The 24,961-nt window shown below is 47.1% G+C and overlaps 2 protein-coding genes across 5 annotated transcripts in view; both read left to right on the top strand.

Moving 5' to 3' along the window:
- The window catches only part of RP9 (RP9 pre-mRNA splicing factor), an 80,865-nt gene that overhangs the window by 18,019 nt on the left and 37,885 nt on the right, over window positions 1–24,961 (top strand). For all 4 annotated transcript variants that reach the window (XM_068236587.1, XM_068236591.1, XM_068236589.1 and 1 more), the window contains one exon: window positions 18,498–18,589. In XM_068236587.1, coding sequence (XP_068092688.1) covers window positions 18,498–18,589 — 92 coding nt within the window. The remainder of the gene's footprint in view (window positions 1–18,497; window positions 18,590–24,961) is intronic.
- LOC137517559 (uncharacterized) lies at window positions 6,728–12,831 on the top strand. The gene is made up of 2 exons (XM_068234560.1): window positions 6,728–8,572; window positions 11,972–12,831. The coding sequence occupies exons 1-2, from the start codon at window positions 8,490–8,492 to the stop codon at window positions 12,828–12,830; spliced, it is 942 nt and encodes a 313-aa protein (XP_068090661.1). The 5' UTR covers window positions 6,728–8,489; the 3' UTR covers window position 12,831.

Below are 24,961 nucleotides of genomic sequence, written 5' to 3' on the forward strand. Positions count from 1 at the left end.
TGCATCCCTTCCCTCCCTGCTGATTGGAGGGAAGGGACGGGGGCAGGGACCGGAGCTATGCAGGAGGCGGGGGAGCAGCTGAGACTGACACTGCAGGTGTAAACACAGCCTCAGAGCACGGCTGTGATTTATGAGGGATTGCAGAGTGCAGGGGGACCTTAGTGGGGTTTGGGATAGCAACAGAGGCTGGGCTGTATGGACAGATCCAGCCTCTGTATGCAGATAACATTCTTTAAACACACCTCGGGTTCTCTTTAAGATAAACCAGGAAAAACTGTTTTTTGGTTGTTTTCAATGTGCTATTACAGTGCTTTTTGTTTGCTTTTTAAAAAAACAAAACAAAAAATAGCCTTTATTTGCAGTACACAAATCTGGTTCACAGTGCAGGTGAAATAGACATATTTCCCAGAACGTCATTTCGGACAGCACCCCTGGATGAGACTTGTCTCCCTTCCCACTGTGGACAGGAAACTGTTAAAAGAAAAATTTGCATAAGCAATAGGCAGCCACATATAAGATACTACACCTGCCACAGTACCTCAGTTTAGTTTCCTGTCCCGGACGGGATGCATGGGAGAGGTCTCCAGGAGTGCCATCCATGTCAGGCGGCAGGGGCAGCGGTTTCCAGGGCTCCAAGCAGCACTGTTCAGTGAACAGTCGGAGCCCTGCAGCGTGGAGGAGGCTTCTCCATCGGAGGCAGCAACTTTATGCGCGCAGGTGCGTGCATTGGAGAGAGTTCACTTCCAGTTGAACCGGAGGTAGTCACGCGCTGGCGTCCCGCGTGATCTGAAGTCTGAGCCGGGCGGCAGGGGCCGCGGCGGTGATTAGGAATCGGCATACAGCTGATTCCTTAAGGTAAGAAGCTGATTAAGCATATGCTTAGCCGGCAGGGGCCGCATGCATAATTGGATCAGCTGCATCAAATCAGCAGCACAGGTATAAGTTTGTAGAGTCCATGATGCACTCTGGTTTGTGGCTGGGATCATGGAGGACGCCTCTGGGTCACCTCCTGCACAATCTGCTGAATCTGCCCAGGATCCCTCTCTGGCAAGTAGATGTGATTATGTTTCTTCTGCTTGGCTGGATGTATGTTATGTATAGAGGGATTTGTCTAATGGCTGGCTATCGTTTATTATGTTTTATACCCCAAAAGACATAAGACTGAGAAGGTTGAAAAGTCTGAAAAATCTTTTACTCAGTCCAGTCAGCATGGATTGGCAACTCTGAATGGAAATTGTGCCAGTATTGTACAGAGAAGGCCCACAGCAATAGGAAATTAAAGATTCTGCTATTGCTTCTACCGCCTCAGCTGCTTCAGATGGGCCTGGGACTAGTACTGCTATGGCTTATCTACCTGTTATAGCTAATCCATCATCTCCTATGTTGTCTGCACCTCTAACTATGCCTCCTGCTTCCAAGAGACATAGGCCTCTATTTATTGAGCATTCCTACATGCGGTAATGCTCAAAACAGCTGACTTTACCCACCATTTAGTAAAGTGTGCATTCATAAAACCTGTGTCCGCATGAAAATCTATAATTCCTGAGCAGGTGCGGGAAATTAACAACTTGTGCGGAGATTATCCCAACACAGGTCACTGAAGGTTAATTCATAAAAATTAAAGCAGGCAAATGTGAGCAGAGAAACCCAGGCTGTTTAGAGAAGGCGATAAGCTAGCCATAACAGGCAAGCTAATGGAGAGACAGACCTCCCAGGCAGCTGCAGTGAGAGCAAAACAAACTGCATCCCAGAATACCCAGGCTGTGTTTTTAACCCCTTGGGTACCTGTTTTCAGATAAATTTCACATTAGAAAGCCTGCATGTGTAACATTCTTGAAGTTCTTCTAAGCTGCAGCAATTAAATAGATTGTTTAAAAGAACTAGACAGATTCAGGGCAAGGAGAGGCAATTTAAACAAAAATGCACATGTAAAGGAATGCTGGGGCTGCCTCCTTTATAGTAACTCTCTCTGCACAGAGAAAATGTATCAAACTAGGAGGAAGATTTGAGTAAAACTGACTAAGGGCCTTTTTTTTTCATTACTCTGCGAGTTACGATTTGATTCTGATCACGAGGTACGTTAAACCAATGGAAGCTGCAGCAGCAATTTCCATTAGTGCAATCTGATTGCGATGCGATTTGGACAAAGCACAATCGTCATCCTCCTGCATTGTATGCAATTGAGCTGTACTATAAGTATAGTAGCGCAATCGCATAGTGGGAATTGAAGTGCGATTGGGATCGCAAATGCGGTTGCGATCGCATTTCATAGTGGAAAAGAGCCCTAACCGCAATGTTTTTTTCCTGAATTAATGAAAGACTTACTAATAGGTATTAAGTCTGAGCAGAAATCTTTGACACCTTTGGATCAAATGTATGAGAGTTTGGCGGATCCTCATTCTCGCCTTATTCCAGTCCATTCTACTCTTAAGATTAGGATTAAGGAGTGGGATAATCTAGGAAAAGTTTTTTTTTTGGCCCAGATAATTATCTAAATGTTGTTGTTCTCCTGAAGATCAGGGTTTTGGGGAACCCCGCCTAAATTAGATCCATATTTTTCAAGGGTATCAAACAAAACTGACCTACTTTTTTGAGGATTTCTGGGAAATTTGGAATGCTTCCAATTATCTAGTGGACGCTTCAGATGATACGGTTAAACTTATGGCCAGAACTACGGCATTAGTTAATTCAGCCAGAAGAGGTGTATGGGTTAAAACTTGGAATGATGACAATTCTTCAAAATCAAGTTATGTGGTGTACCTTGTGAAGGGGGTCTGCTGTTTGAGTCAGTTAGACAACCCTCTAGACAGAACGGCAGACACACATTAAAGAAAAAAAAAAAAGTATTCCTGTTAAAGGAATTCTATCGATTCACATATTTTCAATTGACACAGGAATTGTTTGGGAAGTGTTGCTAAGTACTGGTGTATACATTTTAGTAGCAACCTCTTTGTTTACTGTTATCAAAATGCTTTCAAACTTTACTGACAAAACTGACTCTGAGCCATGAGGAGAGGGGAAATTCCCCTCACACTTGATCAGATAACTGTGTGTGACAGAGAGAACCGCTGCAGCTTCTGTGTCCTGTTTCGGACTGAAGTGTCTGTAGAGAGCAGAGGAAATGTAACTAATTGTTACAGCTTTTCATACTGTTTTTTGCTTTCAGAGTTTGTTTGATATTTGCTTTCTGTAGTCCGATATGCAACTCTGGCTGTGCATTGAAGTAGACACCCCTTCTGCAATTTATTTGTCCCAATATAGCTAATCCTACCCTCAGTAAATTACAGCTTTTGCCTCTGATATTTAACATGAAAGGTAGGAAAATGTTTACACAGCAACTTAGACATTTGTACATTGTCATTTTAGAACACTTGGGTATCGATAGTATTCCTTTAAGAAAGGACCTTTTCAAAGTAAACGGTCCTTTCGTCCCTCCTTCTAAGAATAAGTCAGATCCCTAGTCCTCTAAGGGCAGGAGATGGGCTCTCTACAAGTCACAGAAGCCTAAGGGCCTGTTCAGACTGCACACGTTTCCAGCTGCGTTTTGGAAACGCGTGCAGAAGGCCAACACGCACGACATCAGACAGTGCATAGAGTGCACTGTCTGATGTTCACACTGCATGCGTTCCGGACCTGTGCGGTCCGGGAACGCATGCTGCACGCAGATTTAGCAAAAACGCGCGGCTGTCCCATTCACTTTTCAGTGATGGGATCAGCCACGCAACGCATGCAAACACGGATGGCGTGCGTTCGTACGCGTTGCGTTCCGCATGCGTGGCCGTCCGCGTTTGTAATGTGAACCGGCCCTAAGTCCAACTTCACTTTTACCAAGAAGTCAGATAAGCAATGACGCTAGTATTCCAGTGAGATGGAGAATTGCAAACTTCAAAACATGGCAACTACAGTGCACAAAATATTGGTTATTTAGGCTTCTTTCACAGTGGGACGTTACAGGCGCAGGTTAGAGCAGCTTGTAACGCAGCCCAGCTCACAGTAATGAAAAATCAATGGGCTGTTCACAGTGCCCACGTTGTGTTACACTCTAACGCTGGACGTTTAAAGAAAGTGCCGCATGCTGTGCGTTATACACGGTTTTAGCCGCATTAGACTGTTTGCATATGCTCAATAATGTGTGTTTTTTGTTTTTTCTTGCAGGAGAGGAGGGGAGAGTCCGCTGTTGTGACCAGCCACATGACTAATTAATATGCACTGCAGTATTAACTTCCTGGAGCGGCCGCTTATTGGCTGGCAGGACCACGTGATGCGGAGTTTTCCGATCACGTGCTCTCCACAGTCTTTTGCCGCATGCGCCGTTTTCGTCCGATAGTATGCGTCAAAAAGTACGCATCACAGACCCATCAGGAGACGCATAACGTGGCTCTAAATAGCATCCAACTTCAAAGCTCACATGCGTTGCGTTGGGGGCACGTTATGTGACCTTAGCGTCGCATCTAACGCAACGTCTTAGTGGGAAAGAGCCTTTAAGGTGTTTTTTTTTTTTTTTTTTTTGGAGGGATACAGAATAGAGTTCAGCCAGCCTCCTTTTAAGAGCTTTTGCATTACTCCCCGCTTGCAGGACCAAATAAAGTTTTCAGCCCTACAATCGAAAGTCCTTTCCCTGTTTAGAAAAAAACGGTAATTCGAGAAGTACCGAAATGTCAGAGGACAGGGATTCTATTGCCCTGTGTTTTTTCTAGTAAAGGAGCTACAGGGAAATTATCAGTTCATACTAAATTTAAAGAGTCTAAACCAGAAGGTAAAATACAGAAAATTCAGGATGGATTTGATCTATTATTCATCTCTTACAGAAGGACGATTTCCTAGCCTTTCTAGACTGAAAAGATGCGTATCTTCAATTACCGATACATCTGTCTTCTCAATAATACTTAAGGTTTGCCATCCAGATGGAGGAAGAGGTAAGAATGTATCAGTTTAATGCTTTGCCCTTCGGATTATCCTCAGCTCCAGGGTTGTTTATGAAGGTAATGTCTGGGGTTCTGGCTACACTTAGACAGAGAAAGGTTAACATTTTGGGTTACCTTGATTTTCTGTTTTGGGGGACATCTCCCAATTCGGTAAGAGATCAGATTGTTACGACAGTAGTCTTACTACAAGATCTAGGTTGGATCATTAATTGGGAGAAATCTTCCTTAATTAAATCCTACACAGATTATACATTTGTTTGGGCTATTTCATTAGCATATCAGACACAGGGGGAGCAATTCAATTTTATCATGGCTCATTCCACAAGAGGAATTTCGACTTCTTGGGCAGAGAGGGCAGGGGCCTCTATAGATCAGATTTGCAGAGCTGCGACCTGGTCAAGTCACAATACGTTTGTAAAGCACTATCGCCTTAATGTATCTGTCTCTGCAGGTTTATCCTTCAGAAGGAAAGTTTTGCAAGCTGTGGTCCCACCCTAAGGTTTTAACTCTTGTATATCGTCTCATCCAGGGGTGCTGTCCGAAATGACGTTCTGGGAAAGACCACTTTACTTACGGTAAAGTCTTTTCCAGTAGTCATGAGGACAGCACCCCTGCAACCCGCCCTTATTTGGGTAGGAAAGAGAAATAAGTTTGTGTAAGCATCATTAAATGTCCGTGTCATCTTTTTATTAACTGAGGTACTGTGGCAGGTGTAGTATCTTATATGTGGCTGCCTATTGCTTATGCAAATTTTTCTTTTAACAGTTTCCTGTCCACAGTGGGAAGGGAGACAAGTCTCATCCAGGGGTGCTGTCCTCATGACTACTGGAAAAGACTTTACCGTAAGTAAAGTGGTCATTTTCACACATGTCCAGAGCTAGGCATTTATACGTATTGGGCATCATTAATGGTACCGATCAACCACTTTTTTTCCGTCAGTGTTTTTGGGGTTGATTCCTCTACGTGTTCCTTGTTGTTTTTGGCCCCCATTGTTGTGGAACCACAAGGCTCAGCATGTCCTACAGATCAGATTAGACTGAGAAGCTGCAAACTCACACAGATATGAGCTGGGGTTTTTTTTGTTTTGTTTTTGTTTTGAGAAAATGCAAAGTTTAGCATAGTCTGAAAGGACATAGTGGCCCCTTGAGATTCCAGAGGTTTATTAGTGTATACTAAGGGTTAAAAAAGAGGGGGTGGCAGGGGCGTAGCAATAGGGGTTGCAGAGGTTGCGACCGCATCGGGGCCCTTGGGCCAGAGGGGCCCCGAAGGGACCGCACTCAACTACATTATTAGCTCTCTGTTGTTGATCCTGTGCTCATAATAATCACTTAAGGAAAGAAAAAAATAATAATAATGACTTCTATAGATACTTTGAATAGTGGTAATCATTAAAAAACTGTTTCCCATCCTCTTCTTACACCTCTGACACTGTAGCTGCCATTGGCAGGTTTTGATGCGCTGTATCAATTGTTATGTATAGAGTGCTTGGGGGGGCCCCAATGTAAAACACGCATTGGGGCCCACAGCTCTTTAGCTACGCCACTGGGGGGTGGGAATAAACGTCTGGACAGAGCTTTGTGTGCAAGCTGACCTAAGGTCACAGCTTTTTTGCCTGTCAGATCAGAAGGCTTTTTACCCTTCAGTGCTGCTGTCTGTGTGCTCTGCTCTCTGAGCAGCCAAGACATCCCGCTTTCTGCAGCGAGTAGATATCTGCTCCGTGCGTCTGACACCCAGGGAGGAAGTGAGTGACTGCCTGCACTCCCCTCTTCAGTCATATAGAAGTGCCGTAATTCACAGAGATGGCCAAGTTAGTACGGCAAGAAATTACGTGTACAGCTTCGGTGGGGAGGGAGAGAGACGCGTGACCTAACTGTGAGGAGGAAAGGAGGCACTGAATACCCGAATTACAAAGCCATTCCAAACGGGCTGTAGTTTGGCCAGCCCTGCCTTAGCCACACAGGCTCCAGCGTCCCTTCCCTGTGATCGTGCAGGCAGACTGCTTGTAATGTGCCTCGTTCCTGGAGGAGCACTCTGCAGTCAGTAGAAACAGATAGCCGCCTATTGCCATGCCGAGCCTATGAGTGTATGAGCCAGCCGGAAAGGCGAGATCTCGTACACAGAGGAGCTTGCTGGGCAATCTGCTACAGAGTCAGAACAGCGCTGGCTTTTCTAATATGCAAGTAAGCAGTGTTGCCAACTCCTCAGTAAGGAAAGTAGCCATTGGCTGTCCTAGAAGTCGCTGGATGGCGCCATCACGTAATTTACATAACCGCTCCGCCCCCAACCCCGCCCTAGATGATGTCATCACATAATTTGCATAACGGCTCCACCCCCGTCACTCTCTGACTCAAGCAGCAGAGCCGATCAGCACCTCTTACGGCTCCACCCCCACACATCACTCACCGCCCCGCTCACACCAGCAACTTGCAAGAGCACCTGCGATGGAAGCAGGAAGGAGCTACTGTGAGTGACGTCCCTGGCTACAGAGTCTCCCAAGTCTCCACTAACAGGAGACAAAAAGTCGGCAGATTTGTATTTAGTAGCTTTTTTTAAAAACTGTCGCTAGAGGGGTGTCAAAAGTCGCTAAATATAGCGACAAAGTAGCTAAGTTGGCAACACTGCAAGTAAGCAGGCTGCAAAGCAGCTGGGCGGGAGCCTTATCTCACCTGGGCGGCCCGCCAACTTAATTGATCCTGGGGAGAGCACTGGGTATAATCAGCACATTAAAGTGAACCTCCGGACTAAAAATCGACTCAGCAGCACTGAAAAGGCTTTGTGTTTCTTTAAGGCCCCGTTCACACTTGCGGTTTTGTAAAAACCGCACCGGATGTCCGGACCGCACCGGATCCGGACCGGACCTGATCCGTACGGTTCCGGTCCGGATCCGGTCCGTTTGCATCCGTTTTCCGTGCGGTGTGAACACGGTTGCGGTCCGGATCCGGTTTCTTAAAGAGATAACAACCTGTATAAATACCTGGGGTTCTGGGAGGTCAGCAGAAGCTCTGGGGTCATTGTTGGAGACAGGTGGACGTGTGGAGACCATCCTTGGATACAGAGACTGCAGTTGGGACCATGGATCCAGTCATTTTTTACTCTTATTACCTGGGAATTCTCTCCTTCCTGTTGTTCACCTACTACTATGTGGGGAGAAGGCGTGCTCCTCGCAGGAGATGGTGGGTGCACCCTCTACTAGCCAGGAGGCAGAGGAAGGGAGAGTTCCAGGCCCTCTACCGTGACCTCAGACGACACCCACAGAGGTTCTACAGCTACACTCGGATGTCTAATCCCCTGTAAGTATTTAGGCCTAAATACACCAACCCCCACCATCCCTAAAACACCCCACCCTCACCCCCACAACACCTCATCCCTGTATACCTAGCTAAACACACCACCCTGACCCCCACACCCCTGTATACCTAGCTATACACTACACCCCCACCCTCCACAACACTCCCAAACCTCTGTAAACACACCTCCCCCATCCTCCACCCAACACCTTGTCCCACAACAGACTTTACAGCTTCTTCCTTTCCATCTCCTGACAGGTTTGATACCCTCTTGGAGATGGTGAAGGATGACCTAAGGAAGAAGGATACCACGTTCAGGAGAGCAGTCACACCACAAGAACTACTACTCATCACACTGAGGTATGTAAAAACAATTTTTTTTTTATTTTCAAAAACAATTATTAACCTTTTCAACATGAAAATATTCTTCCAACATGGAAGACAAAACATTTCTATGGTATAGCCCGGTCAGTGTTGAGGAACACCAACCACCAACTTTGTGTGGGAAGAGTTGCAGGGCATAGCTGCCCAAGTGTCTTTCGGGGACACCAGTCCCTAAAATTAAAGTGCTTTAAAAACCTAACCACCGGCACATGACCCTCGGAGCCATGGATCAAGGACACAGGTCAGTGAAAAGGCTAGGCCTCTCACCGACCAGTCAAGGTGTCCTTCATCCATGGTTCCAAGGGTCTTGTGCAAGTGGTTAGGAACAACAACAAAGTGAGGAGCAAGAGGAACCGACGGCAGAGGTGCAGGACTACAGGTCTAGTGCAACAGGCACAAGGTTGTGACCCAGGTAGTGTCTTTCGGGGACACCAGGCCCTAAATTAGTGCTTCCAAAACCTAACCACCGGCACATGACCCTCGGAGCCATGGATCAAGGACACAGGTCAGTGAAAAGGCTAGGCCTCTCACCGACCAGTCAAGGTGTCATTCATCCATGGTTCCAAGGGTCTTGTGCAAGTGGTTAGGAACAAGAACAAAGTGAGGAGCAAGAGGAACCGACGGCAGAGGTGCAGGACTACAGGTCTAGTGCAACAGGCACAAGGTTGTGACCCAGGTAGTGTCTTTCGGGGACACCAGGCCCTAAATTAGTGCTTCCAAAACCTAACCACCGGCACATGACCCTCGGAGCCATGGATCAAGGACACAGGTCAGTGAAAAGGCTAGGCCTCTCACCGACCAGTCAAGGTGTCATTCATCCATGGTTCCAAGGGTCTTGTGCAAGTGGTTAGGAACAAGAACAAAGTGAGGAGGAAGAGGAACCGATGGCAGAGGTGCAGGACTACAGGTAGTGTCTTTCGGGGACACCAGGCCCTAAATTAGTGCTTCTAAAACCTAACCACTGGCACAGGACCCTCTGAGCCATGGATGAAGGACACAGGTCAGTGAAAAGGCTAGCCCTCTCACCGACCAGTCAAGGTGTCCTTCATCCATGGGTCCAAGGGTCTTGTGCAAGTGGTTAGGAACAAGAACAAAGTGAGGAGCAAGAGGAACCGATGGCAGAGGTGCAGGACTACAGGTGCAGTGCAACAGGCACAAGGTTGTGACCCAAGTAGTGTCTTTCGGGGACACCAGGCCCTAAAATTGAAGTGCTTTCAAAAACCTAACCACTGGCACAGGACCCTCTGAGCCATGGATGAAGGACACAGGTCAGTGAAAAGGCTAGGCCTCTCACCGACCAGTCAAGGTGTCCTTCATCCATGGTTCCAAGGGTCTTGTGCAAGTGGTTAGGAACAAGAACAAAGTGAGGAGCAAGAGAAGCTGATGGCAGAGGTGCAGGACTACAGGTAGTGTCTTTCGGGGACACCAGGCCCTAAATTAGTGCTTCTAAAACCTAACCACTGGCACAGGACCCTCTGAGCCATGGATGAAGGACACAGGTCAGTGAAAAGGCTAGCCCTCTCACCGACCAGTCAAGGTGTCCTTCATCCATGGTTCCAAGGGTCTTGTGCAAGTGGTTAGGAACAACAACAAAGTAAGGAACAAGAGGAATCAAAGGCACAGGTGCAGGACTACAGGTGCAGTGCAACAGGCACAAGGTTGTGACCCAGGTAGTGTCTTTCGGGGACACCAGGCCCTAAAGTTCAAGTCCAGCAAAAACAAAAGTTCCCTGACATGGTCATCTGAACACCTCTGAACCTTGGTTGAAGGAGATGGGGCAGGGAAAAGGTTGGGCTAAAAAGCCTTGGGATGGTATCCTTCCTCCGAGGATCGGTTGGTATTCAGAGGAGCATGTCCAGGAACAATATGACTGTTTTTTTCAAATTGGATCGGCACCACTACTAGAAAAGGTGGGAGTTGCTGCCTGGAAATCTGGACTCTCTTGGGTGCTGGTCGTGGATGAGCTGGACCCTGACAGCGGTGGCCCATATTGACTGCCTCTGTAGCCGGTGTACATCTGTGATGAAGATTGCCAGGGGGGCACCGCTGTAGGTTGTGGGGGTCTAAAAATTGGTGGTTGCAACAATGGCGTGTCCATGTGTTGTTTGATCGCGTCCAGCAAAGTGGAATGGCACGCCATCATGTTTTGGGAAGGCACCTTTTCCAAATATGGTAGTAGAGACATCACAGTGTGAAAACACGGGTGTGCCTGCAATTTCAGCAGTTCCTTGCTTTGTTGATGCATTTGCTGCATCATGTTCTGCAGCTGGCCCACCGACTGATGATGCTGCGCACGCAGTTGGTCGATTTCTCCTCTGTGCATCTCATGCATCATTTTAAGCTCGTCCCTGTAGTGCCCATGTACAGCTTCGAGCTCACATTGCAGTGAAGTGATGTGGGACTTGTACTGCTCCATGATATGGCCCCTGTCCTCATCTTGCAACTGCCGGGTTATGAGAGTTTGGTGGCTCTGCAGAATACTGAGAAGTCCGGAGACAGCCCCGGACATCTCGGACTCTGTCTCTCTCCTTGTTGGGGGGAGGGTACCTCTACGCCTCACTGGTGGGGTGGTCCTCACTGGTGGGGTGGCAGCATCTTCCCGTCCTCTGGCCTGCGTCGGGGTTGTCCTGTGCGCTTGTTGTGCTGCAGTCTCTCTGTGCTCTCTTTGTTCTTGGTCCCCTGGAGCTTCCATACCGGTCGATTGTGGAGGTGCTGCTTCTGCCACACTCGGTCCTGCAACCTCAACATCCAAGCTCTCTTCTCCCAAGTCATCCTCAGAGCCGAGAGCTTGGATAGCGAAGGACTCCCTCCTCCTACTCCTCTCCTCGGGGCAATATGTGACATCGGCGACCTCATCATCCAACACGCTCTCCTCACTGCTGAAGCGTGCCTCCTGGGTAGGTTCCTCTTGCTCCAAATTGTCTTCAGTCCTGTAGATAAAAACAATATTTATTGGTGTGCCAAACAGCATGTGGCGTCAATTCACAGAGCTAGCAAACACTAATCAAACACTTTATCAACCGTTTCTACCAAACGTTTGATAAAGCTTTTGAGAAAAGTTCGCTAAAGCCATGGGAATTGAGGCCAGTTCAATACATGGCCGAAGTCATGGTAGTTGTCTGCTAAAATCAATTCTCAGTTCCTGCCCACAGTAGTGGTACTTAAAGTCTAGGTTCCAAGCTTGCATTTATGAAAGATAATTGCTTGGCAAATTGGTAGTCTTTTTGTCGCTTTCCCCCGCCACTGCCACTTCGTTCGGCAAGTTTTTTTCTTCCGTAGAAATTTTACGTATGCATCACGTATATTGCGCCACCTTGTCTTGAACCTTTCTCCTGTAACGACATGAAAAATTGATTTTGATTATTTCTCTTGTAGGTACATGGCAACTGGACAAACATATACATCGCTACATGTGACATTTCGTATTGGGAAGAGCACGGTGGCAGGCATCGTCTTGAGGACATCGAGGATCCTTTGGGCGCGACTGAGGGCCAGATACATGCCAGTGCCAGACACCAAGAAATGGGAGGAGATCGCCCAGGGCTTCTGGACCGAGTGCAAGTTTCCTAATTGTGTTGGCGCACTGGATGGGAAACACATCCGGATTCAGAAACCCGTTGGGAGTGGCAGCCATTATTTCAACTATAAAAAATACTTTAGCATTGTTCTGATGGCAGTGGCAGATGCGGACTACAAGTTTGTGTACGTGGACGTGGGGTCGTACGGTAGTTCCAATGACTCTGGAATTTTCCAGCGTACGACCCTTTGCCGGCTGATGGAGGAAGGCAGACTGCGTCTCCCCCGTGACAGACCCTGGCCTGGGACAAGGGCACCGGCCTACCCCTATGTGTTTGTGGGGGACGAGGCCTTTGCCCTGTCCGACCATGTAATGCGTCCGTACCCAGACAGGGGACTTGATGCCAGCCAGCTACACTTCAATGCTCGGTTGAGCCGTGCAAGGAGAATGGTGGAGTGCACATTTGGGATCCTGGTGTCAAAGTGGAGGGTGTTCCACACGCCCATGCTGCTGAAACCGGCAAACGCAGTTGTCGTGGTGAAGGCAGCATGCATCCTCCACAACTTTGTGCGGCAGGAGGAAAGAGAGACTCCGGAACCCCCGAATGTGCTTCCACTAATGCCCCTGCGGAGGTATGCAACCAGGCCAAGGGTAGTGTCACTGCGGAACAGGGACCGACTGAGACTTTATTTTAACACACCACCAGGACGAGGGTGAATGTTTGGTTTTTGATATGTTTTTTTGAAATGTGTTTATTTTGTAGTTTCAAGTTTTTAAGTGATTAAATGTGTTAATTTTTTACAATTGATGTTTAATAATTGGTCATTGTGTATGGGTGGTGGGTGGGATACATCACAGGTGGGGTACAGGTGGGTGGGATACATCACAGGTGGGTGGGATACATCACAGGTGGGGTACAGGTGGGTGGGATACATCGCAGGTGGGTGGGATACATCACAGGTGGGGTACAGGTGGGTGGGATCAGGGTTGCCAACCTATTTTCTAATTTTTGACGGACAAAAGGCCCCAAAAAGCAGGACACTCAAAATTTTGGACGGACAGGGGGCGGAGTTAAAAGCGCACTTTTAAGTAGAGTTGTGGGTGGCGCTAAGCTCTGGCCATTATTATTATTTTAAATATTTATATAGCCAGGGCTGTGGAGTCGGAGTGGAGGAGTCAGAGCAATATTTGGGTACCTGGAGTTGGTGGTTTCATAAAAGGCATCGGAGTTGGATGACTTTTGTACCAACTCAACAGTCCTGTATAGCAATGACATCCTCTGCAGCACTTTACAGGGTACATAGTCATGTCACTTAATCCTCAGAGGAGCTCACAATTTAATCCTGTCATAGTCTAATGTCCTACCATATTATTAGGTATTTAAATAGCACTTAAATCTGCTGCAGCAATTCACAGAGTAAATTATCATGCCACTGACTGTCCTCAGAGGAGCTCACAGTCTACTCTAATCCAGGGGTGGGCCAACTTTTGACTCAAGGGCCACATTGGGTTTTTCACGTTTGATTGGGGGGGTTGGACCAGAATAGGAGTGCGGCGCGCATAGCGCGCCGTGGCAAAAAAATGGTGTGGCCACGACAGGATGTGGGCTGAGCTAACTGTTATGTAACAGAGTAACACAAATACAGTTCTCTCCTAAAACACAGGTAAAGTAACCCTAAAAGTAATTAGACGATGTTCCACCACCCACAAATAACAACCTAGGACAGCGAAGCATGTATGCCAAGCGCATGCGCATAGGATAGCTGTCTGAAAGCGCACTGGACAGCAGGAGCACACACTACGGGTAAGAACAGACAAGTGATTTTGGGGAGCATTTGGATAGACAGTGCTTCTAAATATGGATGCTTGGCAACCCTGGTCAGCCATCTACCTCAGAGGGGTAGGTTATTATGATATTTTTCATATGTCCAAATCTTGCCTTGGTGGTGCAGTAAGGTTTTATTGTAAGGTACATTTATTTCCTATTATATAATTCACTGAGAAATGGCTGATATAATTTATGTATCTCCTTTATGAAACAATAATAGAAAATACATGCACCTCACAATAAAACAAAAGTTGTGTGTGCAATGCTAGACTGCAATAGTACACTAAGTTGCACAGCATAACTTTAGGGCAGATTTTCATCCATTATTAGCATTTTGTGTGACATGCAGCCCTGCCTTGCTTGTCAGGGCTCTGCATTATGTCACACACACCATAAGCAGAGGAATTCTGTGTCATCTGCTCCTGGCTGCAGAGGTCATATACCCCGGAGCAGACGACACAATCTCACAGAAATTACACTAATTTATACCTGGCTGGCTGAGATCTAAAGAACACGGCTGTGAGCAGTAGGCAGTTCTCACTCCTGCTGTGCTACTGTAGACGCAACGGAGTTTGTGGAGGGCGAGCTCTGTCTGCTGGCTGCCTCTCTCATTGGCTGGAGGAGGGCACCAGCATAAAAAAGAAAGCTCCTGATTGGAGAGCGGAAGGGGAAACAAGCTCCTGATTGGTGGGCGGGAGGAAAGGGGAAAATAGAAGCTCCTGATTGGTGGGCGGGAGGGAAGGGGAAAAGAAGCTTCTGATTGGGGGGTGGGAGGCAAGGGGAAAATAGAAGCTCCTGATTGGAGGGCGGGAGGTAAAGGGAGAAAGGACCTGGCTGCCTATAGCAGCAGCAGTGCCAGAGAGTTATTTTAACGGACGCCTGTCCCAAAAGGACGGGCAGTACGGACAGGGGAAATTTCAGGTCTTTTTTACGGACTGCCCGTCCATAGACGGACGGTTGGCAACACTGGGTGGGATACATCACAGGTGGGTGGGATACATCACAGGTGGGGTACAGGTGGGTGGGATACATCACAGGTGGGTGGGATACATCACAGGTGGGGTACAGGTGGGTGGGATACATCACAGGTGGGTGGGATACATCACAGGTGGGGTACAGGTGGGTGGGATACATCACAGGTGGGTGGGATACATCACAGGTGGGGTACAGGTGGGTGGGATACATCGCAGGTGGGTGGGATACATCACAGGTGGGGTACAGGTGGGTGGGATACATCACAGGTGGGTGGGATACATCACAGGTGGGGTACAGGTGGGTGGGATACATCGCAGGTGGGTGGGATACATCACAGGTGGGTGGGATACATCGCAGGTGGGTGGGATACATCACAGGTGGGGTACAGGTGGGTGGGATACATCACAGGTGGGGTACAGGTGGGTGGGATACATCACAGGTGGGTGGGATACATCACAGGTGGGGTACAGGTGGGTGGGATACATCGCAGGTGGGTGGGATACATCACAGGTGGGGTACAGGTGGGTGGGATACATCACAGGTGGGTGGGATACATCACAGGTGGGTGGGATACATCACAGGTGGGGTACAGGTGGGTGGGATACATCACAGGTGGGTGGGATACATCACAGGTGGGGTACAGGTGAGTGGGATACATCACAGGTGGGTGGGATACATCACAGGTGGGGTACAGGTGGGTGGGATACATCACAGGTGGGTGGGATACATCACAGGTGGGGTACAGGTGGGTGGGATACATCACAGGTGGGTGGGATACATCACAGGTGGGTGGGATACATCACAGGTGGGTGGGATACATCACAGGTGGGGTACAGGTGGGTGGGATACATCACAGGTGGTGTACAGGTGGGTGGGGAACAGGTGGGTGGGCCACGGGTGGATGGGCAACACGTGGGTGACACAAATCCATAGCAAAAGTGGAATACATCACAAGCTAACCACAAGCCCCCCCAAAAACTTCTAGTCAACATACCCTCTGTGGCTTGCTGTTTCTTGCTCAAGTGCTCAAAGTCCTCCACATACAGCTTGGCAATTTTTTTCCACAGGCCTCTGCATTTTTTGATGTTGCTGTGGTCCGCATCCCCCTTGTCCCACAGGGCTGGTACCTGCTGCACCTGTAGGATGAGGTCTTCTGCTGTGTAGGGCCTCACCCCCTCGTTATCAGATCCATCATGCAACATGTTGCTGCCAAAGAGCTCCAGCATGAAGTCACTGCTGCTCCACTCTGTGAACGCTGGGCCCATGTGGTCCCCATCCAAAATGGCCACCATACCATAGAGAAAGCATAGGAAGTGGGGTAGAACGTCCGGTTTTTATAGCCAGTGTGTTGTGCGCTCTCCGGTTCTCATTGGTTTCTATTGGCCGGATGCAACAGTCCGGCTCCGGTCCGGATACGTCACCCGGAGGAGCCGGACCAAAAAATTAGCGCATGTTGGAACGGACGCCGGAGTCCGGATCCGGTCCGGCTCCGGTCCGGACGAAACGGACGCATGTGAACGGTCGCATAGACTTTCATTGCTATGCCGTGCGTCCGTTTCGTCCGGTCCGCATGCGGTCCAGCTCCGGCACGGCGATTCCGGATAGCAACCGCTAATGTGAACCGGGCCTAACAGTTTCACAGCATCAGAACTTTGTTTCTCTTATACAAGCCTCATTTTTAGCTGCACAGAAGAAAACTGCCCGGGCTTTTTACCCCTGATACTGTGCAAAGCATGATGGGATTTCTGATTTTGTTGTTCTCGTTCTGTTGTTTTGGTGCCATTTTTGTTTTTTTACATTTTGAATTTGACATTTGAAGTCTATCGTGTGCAGCTGGGAGGGGTAATCAGGACACATGATAGTTGGAACTGTGTCTTCTGCTACTTGTCACCTCCTTTCAACCAAAAAGATGGCTGCCCCCATGAATCACAAACATTTGCCTGTTCTTTTAAAACAGGGTGGGTAAGAGATTATATTACCTATCTATTCTAATTAACATAACTAATGTAACTTGATGACAGTATGTTTGTTTAGGTTGAAGTTCCCCTTTAAACGTCCGAGTCACAAAGTGTAAATGAACATGGCCTAAGGCACATTTCACAACTTAAAACACAGCCGCTTCTACGGAGTCAAAACGTTGAAAATGCAGAGTTTGGGACAAACGGCAATTAAGAACATCTGTAGTATCAAAAAAGAAACAAATAGAATGACGAAAAGTTGCGTCACAGCATTTATAATGTAAATGCTATCTCTTCAGTGTGATGAATCTCTGGTTCTAATTTTTGCATTTTAAGCCCCTTTCACATACCGTGTCGATCTGCAATGTGGTCTTCTCCCCCGCCACTTACCCCTCGCAATAGCCACTAGTCTTAATGAGACTCTGCACACTACCCTGGGTGCGACACAGTGCCGCAGAAATGAATAAATTAACGCTAAGCTGCCGCAAACTCTGCAGTGCATTGCCGTATTATCCGTGCCTACCGCACACAGATTATGCAGCAATGTAAGTCTGTGGCAATGTGGTTAGTGTGCACGAGTGATCACCATAGAGCATGTGCAGAGTGACGGTAGGAAGTATATCACTAAGTGGGTGGCATATTACCCTGTTGGCACACTCTGCCGCAGGGTAAAGTGAAAGGGGACAAAGTACTGTGGGTTTGTCCTGCCCAGGCTATTCTGCCGCAGGACAATCGCACCGTACCAATTGTGAAAGAAACCTTAAGGGCCCTTTTCCACTAGCAATCGCTAGCATTAGCGCTAAACCCTAGCGATTGCGATTCAGCAAAGTGAACAAATTTTCCCGGCGTTTGCGATCGCAATTTTGGTATGCAATGCATTGCATAGCAAAATCGTGGCAAAAATCGTTCCGCGGTGCGATTGTGTTTGAGTCAAAAACGAATCGCGGTAGGGGAAATAACCTACCGCGATTCCTATGTTAAAAAGCAAACCGCAGCAATTTAAAAATCGCTAGCGGTTTGCGATTTTGCGATTCAGCATCGCAATCGCCACTAGTGGAAAAGGGCCCTAAGAGTTTAACATGTCAGCATGATGTAAAATGTGTATTCATAAGTATCTCATTATGCAACATGTCACTTCAGGTATGTCTTTACGTTGTTACTTTCCACAGTTATGCCTATGTATGGAATCTAACCAAAACCACATCAGAAAGTTTTATTCCTCTGGTAATATTAAAAATGCTCTTAACAAGGGCTGTTATTGCTGATCACTTTAGTCATTCAAAATGGTCAGTGAGATTCTAATAATTCTGGCTTGCATGCAAATTTTATGCAAATTGTATGTAGCTTGGATTTGCTAATTTTTGATTGGCCTAGTTGTAAGCTGCATACAATTTTCATTAAATATGCATACAAGCCAAGATTATGAATATCTTGTAGTAATCTAATTTGCCCTGATGGAAACCTCTGCCAATTACCTATGAGTAAAATGAAACAAACTGACGGTTGTATACATATACTGTATATGGTAATAATAGATTCATAGCTGGCCATTGTACTATGACGGATACAGAGATTTGTTTGCAGATCTTTTAATTTTCCCAATTTTTCTGCTATATTTTAAAGGTTGGAGATGTAAACAGTATGGCCACAGAACTGGCGATCGGGAGTGTCCCTACTTTATTAAAGGCAACCAGAAAATTGAACAGTTCAGAGTGGTAAGTCTTCATTCAGTCATCTGACCACTTTTTCCACCACTCCAGTATATCTACATCCTCTGTGACTTCATCTAAGCCACGAGGACGTAGATATAAGTCGTGTAGCTAAGGCACAGCTGTGCACGATTGGGCTTGCGCCTGTGCAAAACCTCCGCACTATTTGATGCAGCACTAATTAAATATATGTTCCCAGAGCCAATAAGATTGATTTTTACTATTAAAAATGTGTATTTTCTCAGTTCATAGTGAAAAATACACACCATAGCATTATTTCATAATCAAATATCTTCACCATAAATTGTGACTGGAAGGTAATTTTCAGTTTTGTGATAAACAGTAGAAATAGCCAAATAAAATGTGTGTTTTTTTATTTTTAAACCAGAATTGGTAAAACCTGAGAAATAATGTGTTTTTTCTATTTTGTTTCCTATTAAAATGCATAGAAAACAAAAGTGTTTGAGGGAAAACAATGACATACAATGAAAGGCTAGTTAGTTTGGAAAAAAACAAGATGTATTTCATTTAGTTGTCATAAGTGGTGATAACGTTATTGCTGATTAAATAGGGACAAAGCTAAAATGTCAAAACTGCTCTGGTCCATAAAGGGGAAACAAGGTCTGGATGCGAAGTGGTTATTTACATACCCCTGTGAGTGAAGTCTAATCAATGGCATTATTTAACTATATTTTGTCCAGCCGTCATACAGGACAACTGGAGGCTCTCAGAATTCGCCTCTTTGGAAACAAAGGATTAAAAGCTCATCCCTCCCCTATGCCCTTAGTTCATCTGTGTTTCCATCCAGGGCCGGGCCGAGGCATAGGCTGGAGAGGCTCCAGCCTCAGGGCGCAGTGTAGGAGGGGGCGCACAATTCATTTAGCTGTCATTCCTAATTGTGTTTGAAGCAGAAAGAAATAAGAAAAAGGGGATACATGGCAGTGAGTGCAAGCCAGATATTAAGGTGTTGGGGAGGTTGTGGGCCCTGTGGCCCTCTTAGTCTAATAGCAATCAGTGTGTGACAGCTGGGGTGGGAGGGATGATGGGGCGCATTTTGGTGTCTCAGCCTTGGGTGCTGGAGGACCTTGTCCCAGCTCTGTTTCCATCTGGAAACACCTGAAGAGGATGGCTCATTCTCTGTTTTTATTTTTTTATTCAACTGCCTGTGAAGTTAGAATGTGGCAGGTGCTAGTGGCGGCAAGAGGGCACAAGTCTGGCAGGGCGCTTACTTTCTTTGGCTGCTCGTGCCTGTAGGGATCCTTGGCACTTACATGGAGTCTAAGGATTCTGGGCTCACTGTCTGCTGCTGTGAGGTGTGGCGTCCTCTGGCCGGACGCGGGCGTCTCGCACATTGAATACAGCAGGCAGTGACCAGCCAAGGTTAATTGTAACAAATTGTGATGATTTGCTCAGCTGCCTGTGCAGGCAGGCAGCTTTTTGACCATTGTGTAGGTTTGCATGCTGCAGGACTCTGGAAAGAAGAGCTTCTGTCAGTTTTGCAGCTTGTGCTTGCTGAGGAATTTGCATACGTTGTCATGCAAATTGCCTGGCCACATTCATTGGAGGCGTGTACTATAAGTACTATGTGTTTCCCACAATGCTTCGCTGTTCATAAGGATTTCGTCCTATGTAACACTGCTGGTGGGGTGTCAGCCTTTACTCTCTGTTTGAAGTTCAGCTTAGAGTAATTCCTGGAAACTGTGCTAGGCAGATTTCCCTAGTGCAGTTAGGATTGTTTATCTGTTTTGTTTGTCTGTTGCGATTGTCCTGTCCCAGCGGTGGTCGATAGGAAGTCGTTCTGATCTCTGTTCTTGGAGCATAGCTGGTGCAGCGGTTGCTACCAGCTATCTCTTCTGTTCTGCCTCTCTGGATCACGCTAGCCACTTTTCGCTAGCGCTGTGGATCCTTCTGTTCTGTCTCCTGGGATCGCGCTAGCCACTTTTCGCTAGTGCTGTGGATCCTTCTGTTCTGCTACTCTGTACCTGGATCGCGCTAGCCACTTTTCGCTAGGGCTGTGGATCCTATCTCTCGCTTGTCCCTGTTTTCGTGTGTCTGTCTTGTCTGCTACGACCGCTTGCTGGAGGCTCGGTGAGGTAACCGTTAAGCAAGCGTTCGCGTCCTCTGTTTCATGTTTGTTTGTCGATGGTTAGTTAGGCGTGCTTGTCTCTATTGTGCTTATCACATGGAGACCGCGCATAACCGCGTGCACTGTTGCGAATGAGCACGGTGTTCGCTGTTAGCTAGCGTTTGTTATTTTCCGCATCTTCTCATTGTATTGTTTGCTGTGCCTTTGCTACCCTCGTATTTTATTCTGATCTGCCTTGTGTCACGTCTGGCGATCGCACCTCTCGCGTTCCTATTTCATATCTGCTGTTGTGTGTGCGCGGTCGCGGGGTGGCAACTAGGTTGGCGCACACACATACAACCTGTCCCTTTGCTCGTTCTCATTCGCAATCGCCTCTCTTGCGATTGCGTTCTGCGCTTCGTACAATTCCTGTCTGGCATTTGTGGAGGTACAGAGGATTGGTTCCTCTGCACTCCCCAGCATCATCTGCCGACAGGAATTTCCCTCTACAGGTGCGTAGCACCTTTTTGCTGGGTGCCTGCAATTACACGCTTGTGGAGGATTTCCGCCGTGTCAGCGCACGCGTTGTGCGCTGATCACGGAGAAAGTTCCACAATCGTTACAGTATGAACAGCCCAACCCAAAACCCCAGTGTAGACGGAAATTCTGATTTGTACGATTTTGTCGAGTTTGGGTCCTGTGTCTTTAAGAGCTTTAAAAGACTTAATTCAGAGACCAAGGCGGAATTTCTTTCTGAATGTGTGAGGTTTTGTCTGAATCCCACCTTTCAGATTTCTGATCCGTCCACGTCGGCTCTTCTGTTTGCCTATGTGCTCTTAAAAAACGATTTGTTCACCTGGGCATATGATGTGCTAAAAACCAATTCTTGGAATGATAATCTGTATCAGTTTCTTGCAGTGATATTTTCTCACTGGTTTAAACTGCCTAGCTTACCACCTGCTCTGATTGATTGTGTAGCTGCTGATAAGTCAGCTGATCTTTCCCTTCCATGCAAAACCTTTCAGTATGACAATCAGTTCAATGTGTCAGTTGCCACTTCAGGTTTTAAAAAGCAGCCATCCAAAGCCTCTAAGTCTAAACGTAAAAGATCTAGGAAGGCTTCCCAGCGGAAAGATCCGTTGCCCATAGCAACCACAAATTAAAAAGGTTATTTCTGTCAAGCCTGAAATGTGCAAAACCATTCAGTATAACAATGATGTTGATCTGTCTCCTGGTTTTTTGTCTCAATCCAGAGCTTATGTGGATCCTGCTATAGGTAGGATCGCACACTATATTAAAGCAGTTAAAAAATCTGTTCTTGTTCCTGAACTCCACCCATATGGAGATTATCTAGATACTGGCCTGTTTGAACCCCCATTTGCTTCCTGGGATGTTGGGGCCTTGCTGGAAGAATTCAATTTTGATTGGAAAGCCTTTTGCGATTTTTACATCGCAAAAAGCGAAAATGTCTTGAATGCTTTTCTCGATTCAATGTACCTTCTGATTGATTCCGATGAATGTGACAAGGATGATGTGGATCTGGTGATCTATGTATGGCAAACGATTTTGGATGAGTTGCACACACACCAACCAATTGATTCCAATAAAGAGACATCGTTGTCGGATGATTGTTTCTGCCTTTCTGGGGTAAAGCATGTGAGGCTTGACTTTGTGCAATCTGAAATGAATGAGTGTGCCGCTGTGGTTGATGCCTTTTTCTCGGATGTTCCTGCAGATTGTGATCGGCATGAGTCTGCCGGTTTCCTCAAGGATGTGTGGAATCCTTTGTCATTTAGAAACAGATCTTTGAGATCTTCCGTCTGTGACCCTGCTATGGGGAAAATGTCTCAACTATGCAGCGTCAAAAGTAAAATTAATATGCCTAATAAAGTTTATCCTGTTGATGTCGCTATTTCTTCTACAGATGAGTCTCTGTCTCACCCTGTTCACACCTGTAAGGGCCCGTTGCCTGATGACAGTTGTTCCAGTGTTTCGGTCCTAGATGCCTTGCAGTCTGCTCCGCAGATCGCGGAGGTTTGCGCTATGGAAGCGTCCGTTTCACAACCTAAAGTGAATTTTGATTCGCAAGTTTTGCGTTCTGGCTCCTCGGATTTGACATTGTTAGCCGAATCTAAGAGTGAGACAGCACTTCGGTTTTGCGAATCTGACTCTGAAACAGTTCTGCTGGGTCCAGAGAAAGTTTCTCTGAGCCTGCCCTGTACCATGAATAACAAAATGATGTCCAATCACACTGACATTTGGGAGTCCCTTTCTTGCTTTGAAGAAAGTTCTGACTCTCCACCCTGTACTCTGGATGAGTCAATATTGCCTTGTACAATATCTCCTGCCCTGCCCCTAGAGGCTCGTCTAGGTATTGCTGCTATTTTTACCTGTTTTTCTGCAGTTTTGGAGTTGCAAGCTAGTTTGACTGCTACGCAGAATTCTGGGTGCAGCGAGATTAAAGTTAGGGAGTCAGTGTGTGGTTCAGTGAATATTCCTGTACGTTCCACTCATGATGATAAAATTCAGTCTCAGTTTAGGGTGGAACATCTGCCCTGTTCACAAAATAAAGTTCCAGTTTTGCCCTGTAACATGGATAGTACAGAATCCTTCTTAGAAAACTTGAAAAATGATGTTCCTGAGGTCTTGTTTGATGTTCTGGAGGTCTCCGAGTTCCTCCCAAAGGGTGCAGAACTTGTAGGAGATGTCTCCTGCCCCCCAAGTACTTCTGAGGTGTTGCCCTCTTCCGTAGGCATTGCTGCCTTGCTGGCTACCTTTTCAGCTCTGGTGGAGCTTTAGTCATGTGTAGTCAATGATGATATTGCAGTCACAGAAATTTCCGAATTTGAATCCGAGTCTTCTTTTGAAAGTCCAGTGCTTGAGACCATTGCTCGTGATGATTCTCTGCCCGGTCCTGGTTTTGGTCTGGTCATGCCGGACTCTGAGGTTGGCAGTTCCCCGACATGTCCTGAGGTTTCTCCTGTGCTGGTGTACCCCAGTGTGCTTTGTGACCCAGAAAGCCCAAGTGTGCCTCGGTTACCAGCGTACTCAGATGCTTCCTCGGTGGAGACATGTTCTGATTTAGCCTGCCTGCTTGCATGCCCAGAAGTGGTCCCTGAAAGTTTTGATCTTGATGGGTGTCCTCGTAATTCTGAAACCGGAATTGTCATTGGTTCCATGGGGGTTCTTGGTAATTCTTCATGTGAGCCTGGTGATTGTTCTGCCCTCTTGGGATCTGTGTGGAGCTTCAAAAGGTTCTGGGAGATTCCGGGAGAAATTTTGCTTGGTACCCTGGATAAGATCAACGGTGGCTTTTGTGTTTTAAGGGACACTTCGAACAGGTATTGTGGCAAGTTTGGTATTTTCGGACGCTCCTTGGAAGGTGGTGGGCATTGTCTGGAGGGTGTCGATGGCTTCCTCTCTGGTATCCACAGTCCTCATGGGTGTTACGCTGAGACTTGTAGTGCTGATGGGCATGTTTCGGTGGCTTTTGTTTCCGATGAGGTCGGTTTCGGGTGGACTGACTCTGGAATTGGACCTTGTCGGGCTGTCCCGACCTTCATGAGTCTTCAGTTTGAGTCTGTTGCTAATAGCACTTTTGAGGGTCGTCTGGAATTCGACCATGGAGGGGGGGGGGGGGGTACTGTGATGATTTGCTCAGCTGCCTGTGCAGGCAGGCAGCTTTTTGACCATTGTGTAGGTTTGCATGCTGCAGGACTCTGGAAAGAAGAGCTTCTGTCAGTTTTGCAGCTTGTGCTTGCTGAGGAATTTGCATACGTTGTCATGCAAATTGCCTGGCCACATTCATTGGAGGCGTGTACTATAAGTACTATGTGTTTCCCACAATGCTTCGCTGTTCATAAGGATTTCGTCCTATGTAACACTGCTGGTGGGGTGTCAGCCTTACTCTGTTTGAAGTTCAGCTTAGAGTAATTCCTGGAAACTGTGCTAGGCAGATTTCCCTAGTGCAGTTAGGATTGTTTATCTGTTTTGTTTGTCTGTTGCGATTGTCCTGTCCCAGCGGTGGTCGATAGGAAGTCGTTCTGATCTCTGTTCTTGGAGCATAGCTGGTGCAGCGGTTGCTACCAGCTATCTCTTCTGTTCTGCCTCTCTGGATCGCGCTAGCCACTTTTCGCTAGCGCTGTGGATCCTTCTGTTCTGTCTCCTGGGATCGCGCTAGCCACTTTTCGCTAGCGCTGTAGATCCTTCTGTTCTGTCTCCTGGGATCGCGCTAGCCACTTTTCGCTAGTGCTGTGGATCCTTCTGTTCTGCTACTCTGTACCTGGATCGCGCTAGCCACTTTTCGCTAGTGC

This window comes from Hyperolius riggenbachi, chromosome 5 (genome assembly GCF_040937935.1).
Source record: "Hyperolius riggenbachi isolate aHypRig1 chromosome 5, aHypRig1.pri, whole genome shotgun sequence".
Taxonomy (NCBI): domain Eukaryota; kingdom Metazoa; phylum Chordata; class Amphibia; order Anura; family Hyperoliidae; genus Hyperolius; species Hyperolius riggenbachi.

Excerpts from the sequence above, each read along its gene's own strand:
- LOC137517559 (XM_068234560.1), top strand. The coding sequence starts at position 8,490 with ATGGTGAAGGATGACCTAAGGAAGAAGGATACCACGTTCAGGAGAGCA. Across the intron at positions 8,573-11,971 it reads CTACTACTCATCACACTGAG|GTACATGGCAACTGGACAAA; the intron begins GTATGTAAAAAC and ends TTTCTCTTGTAG.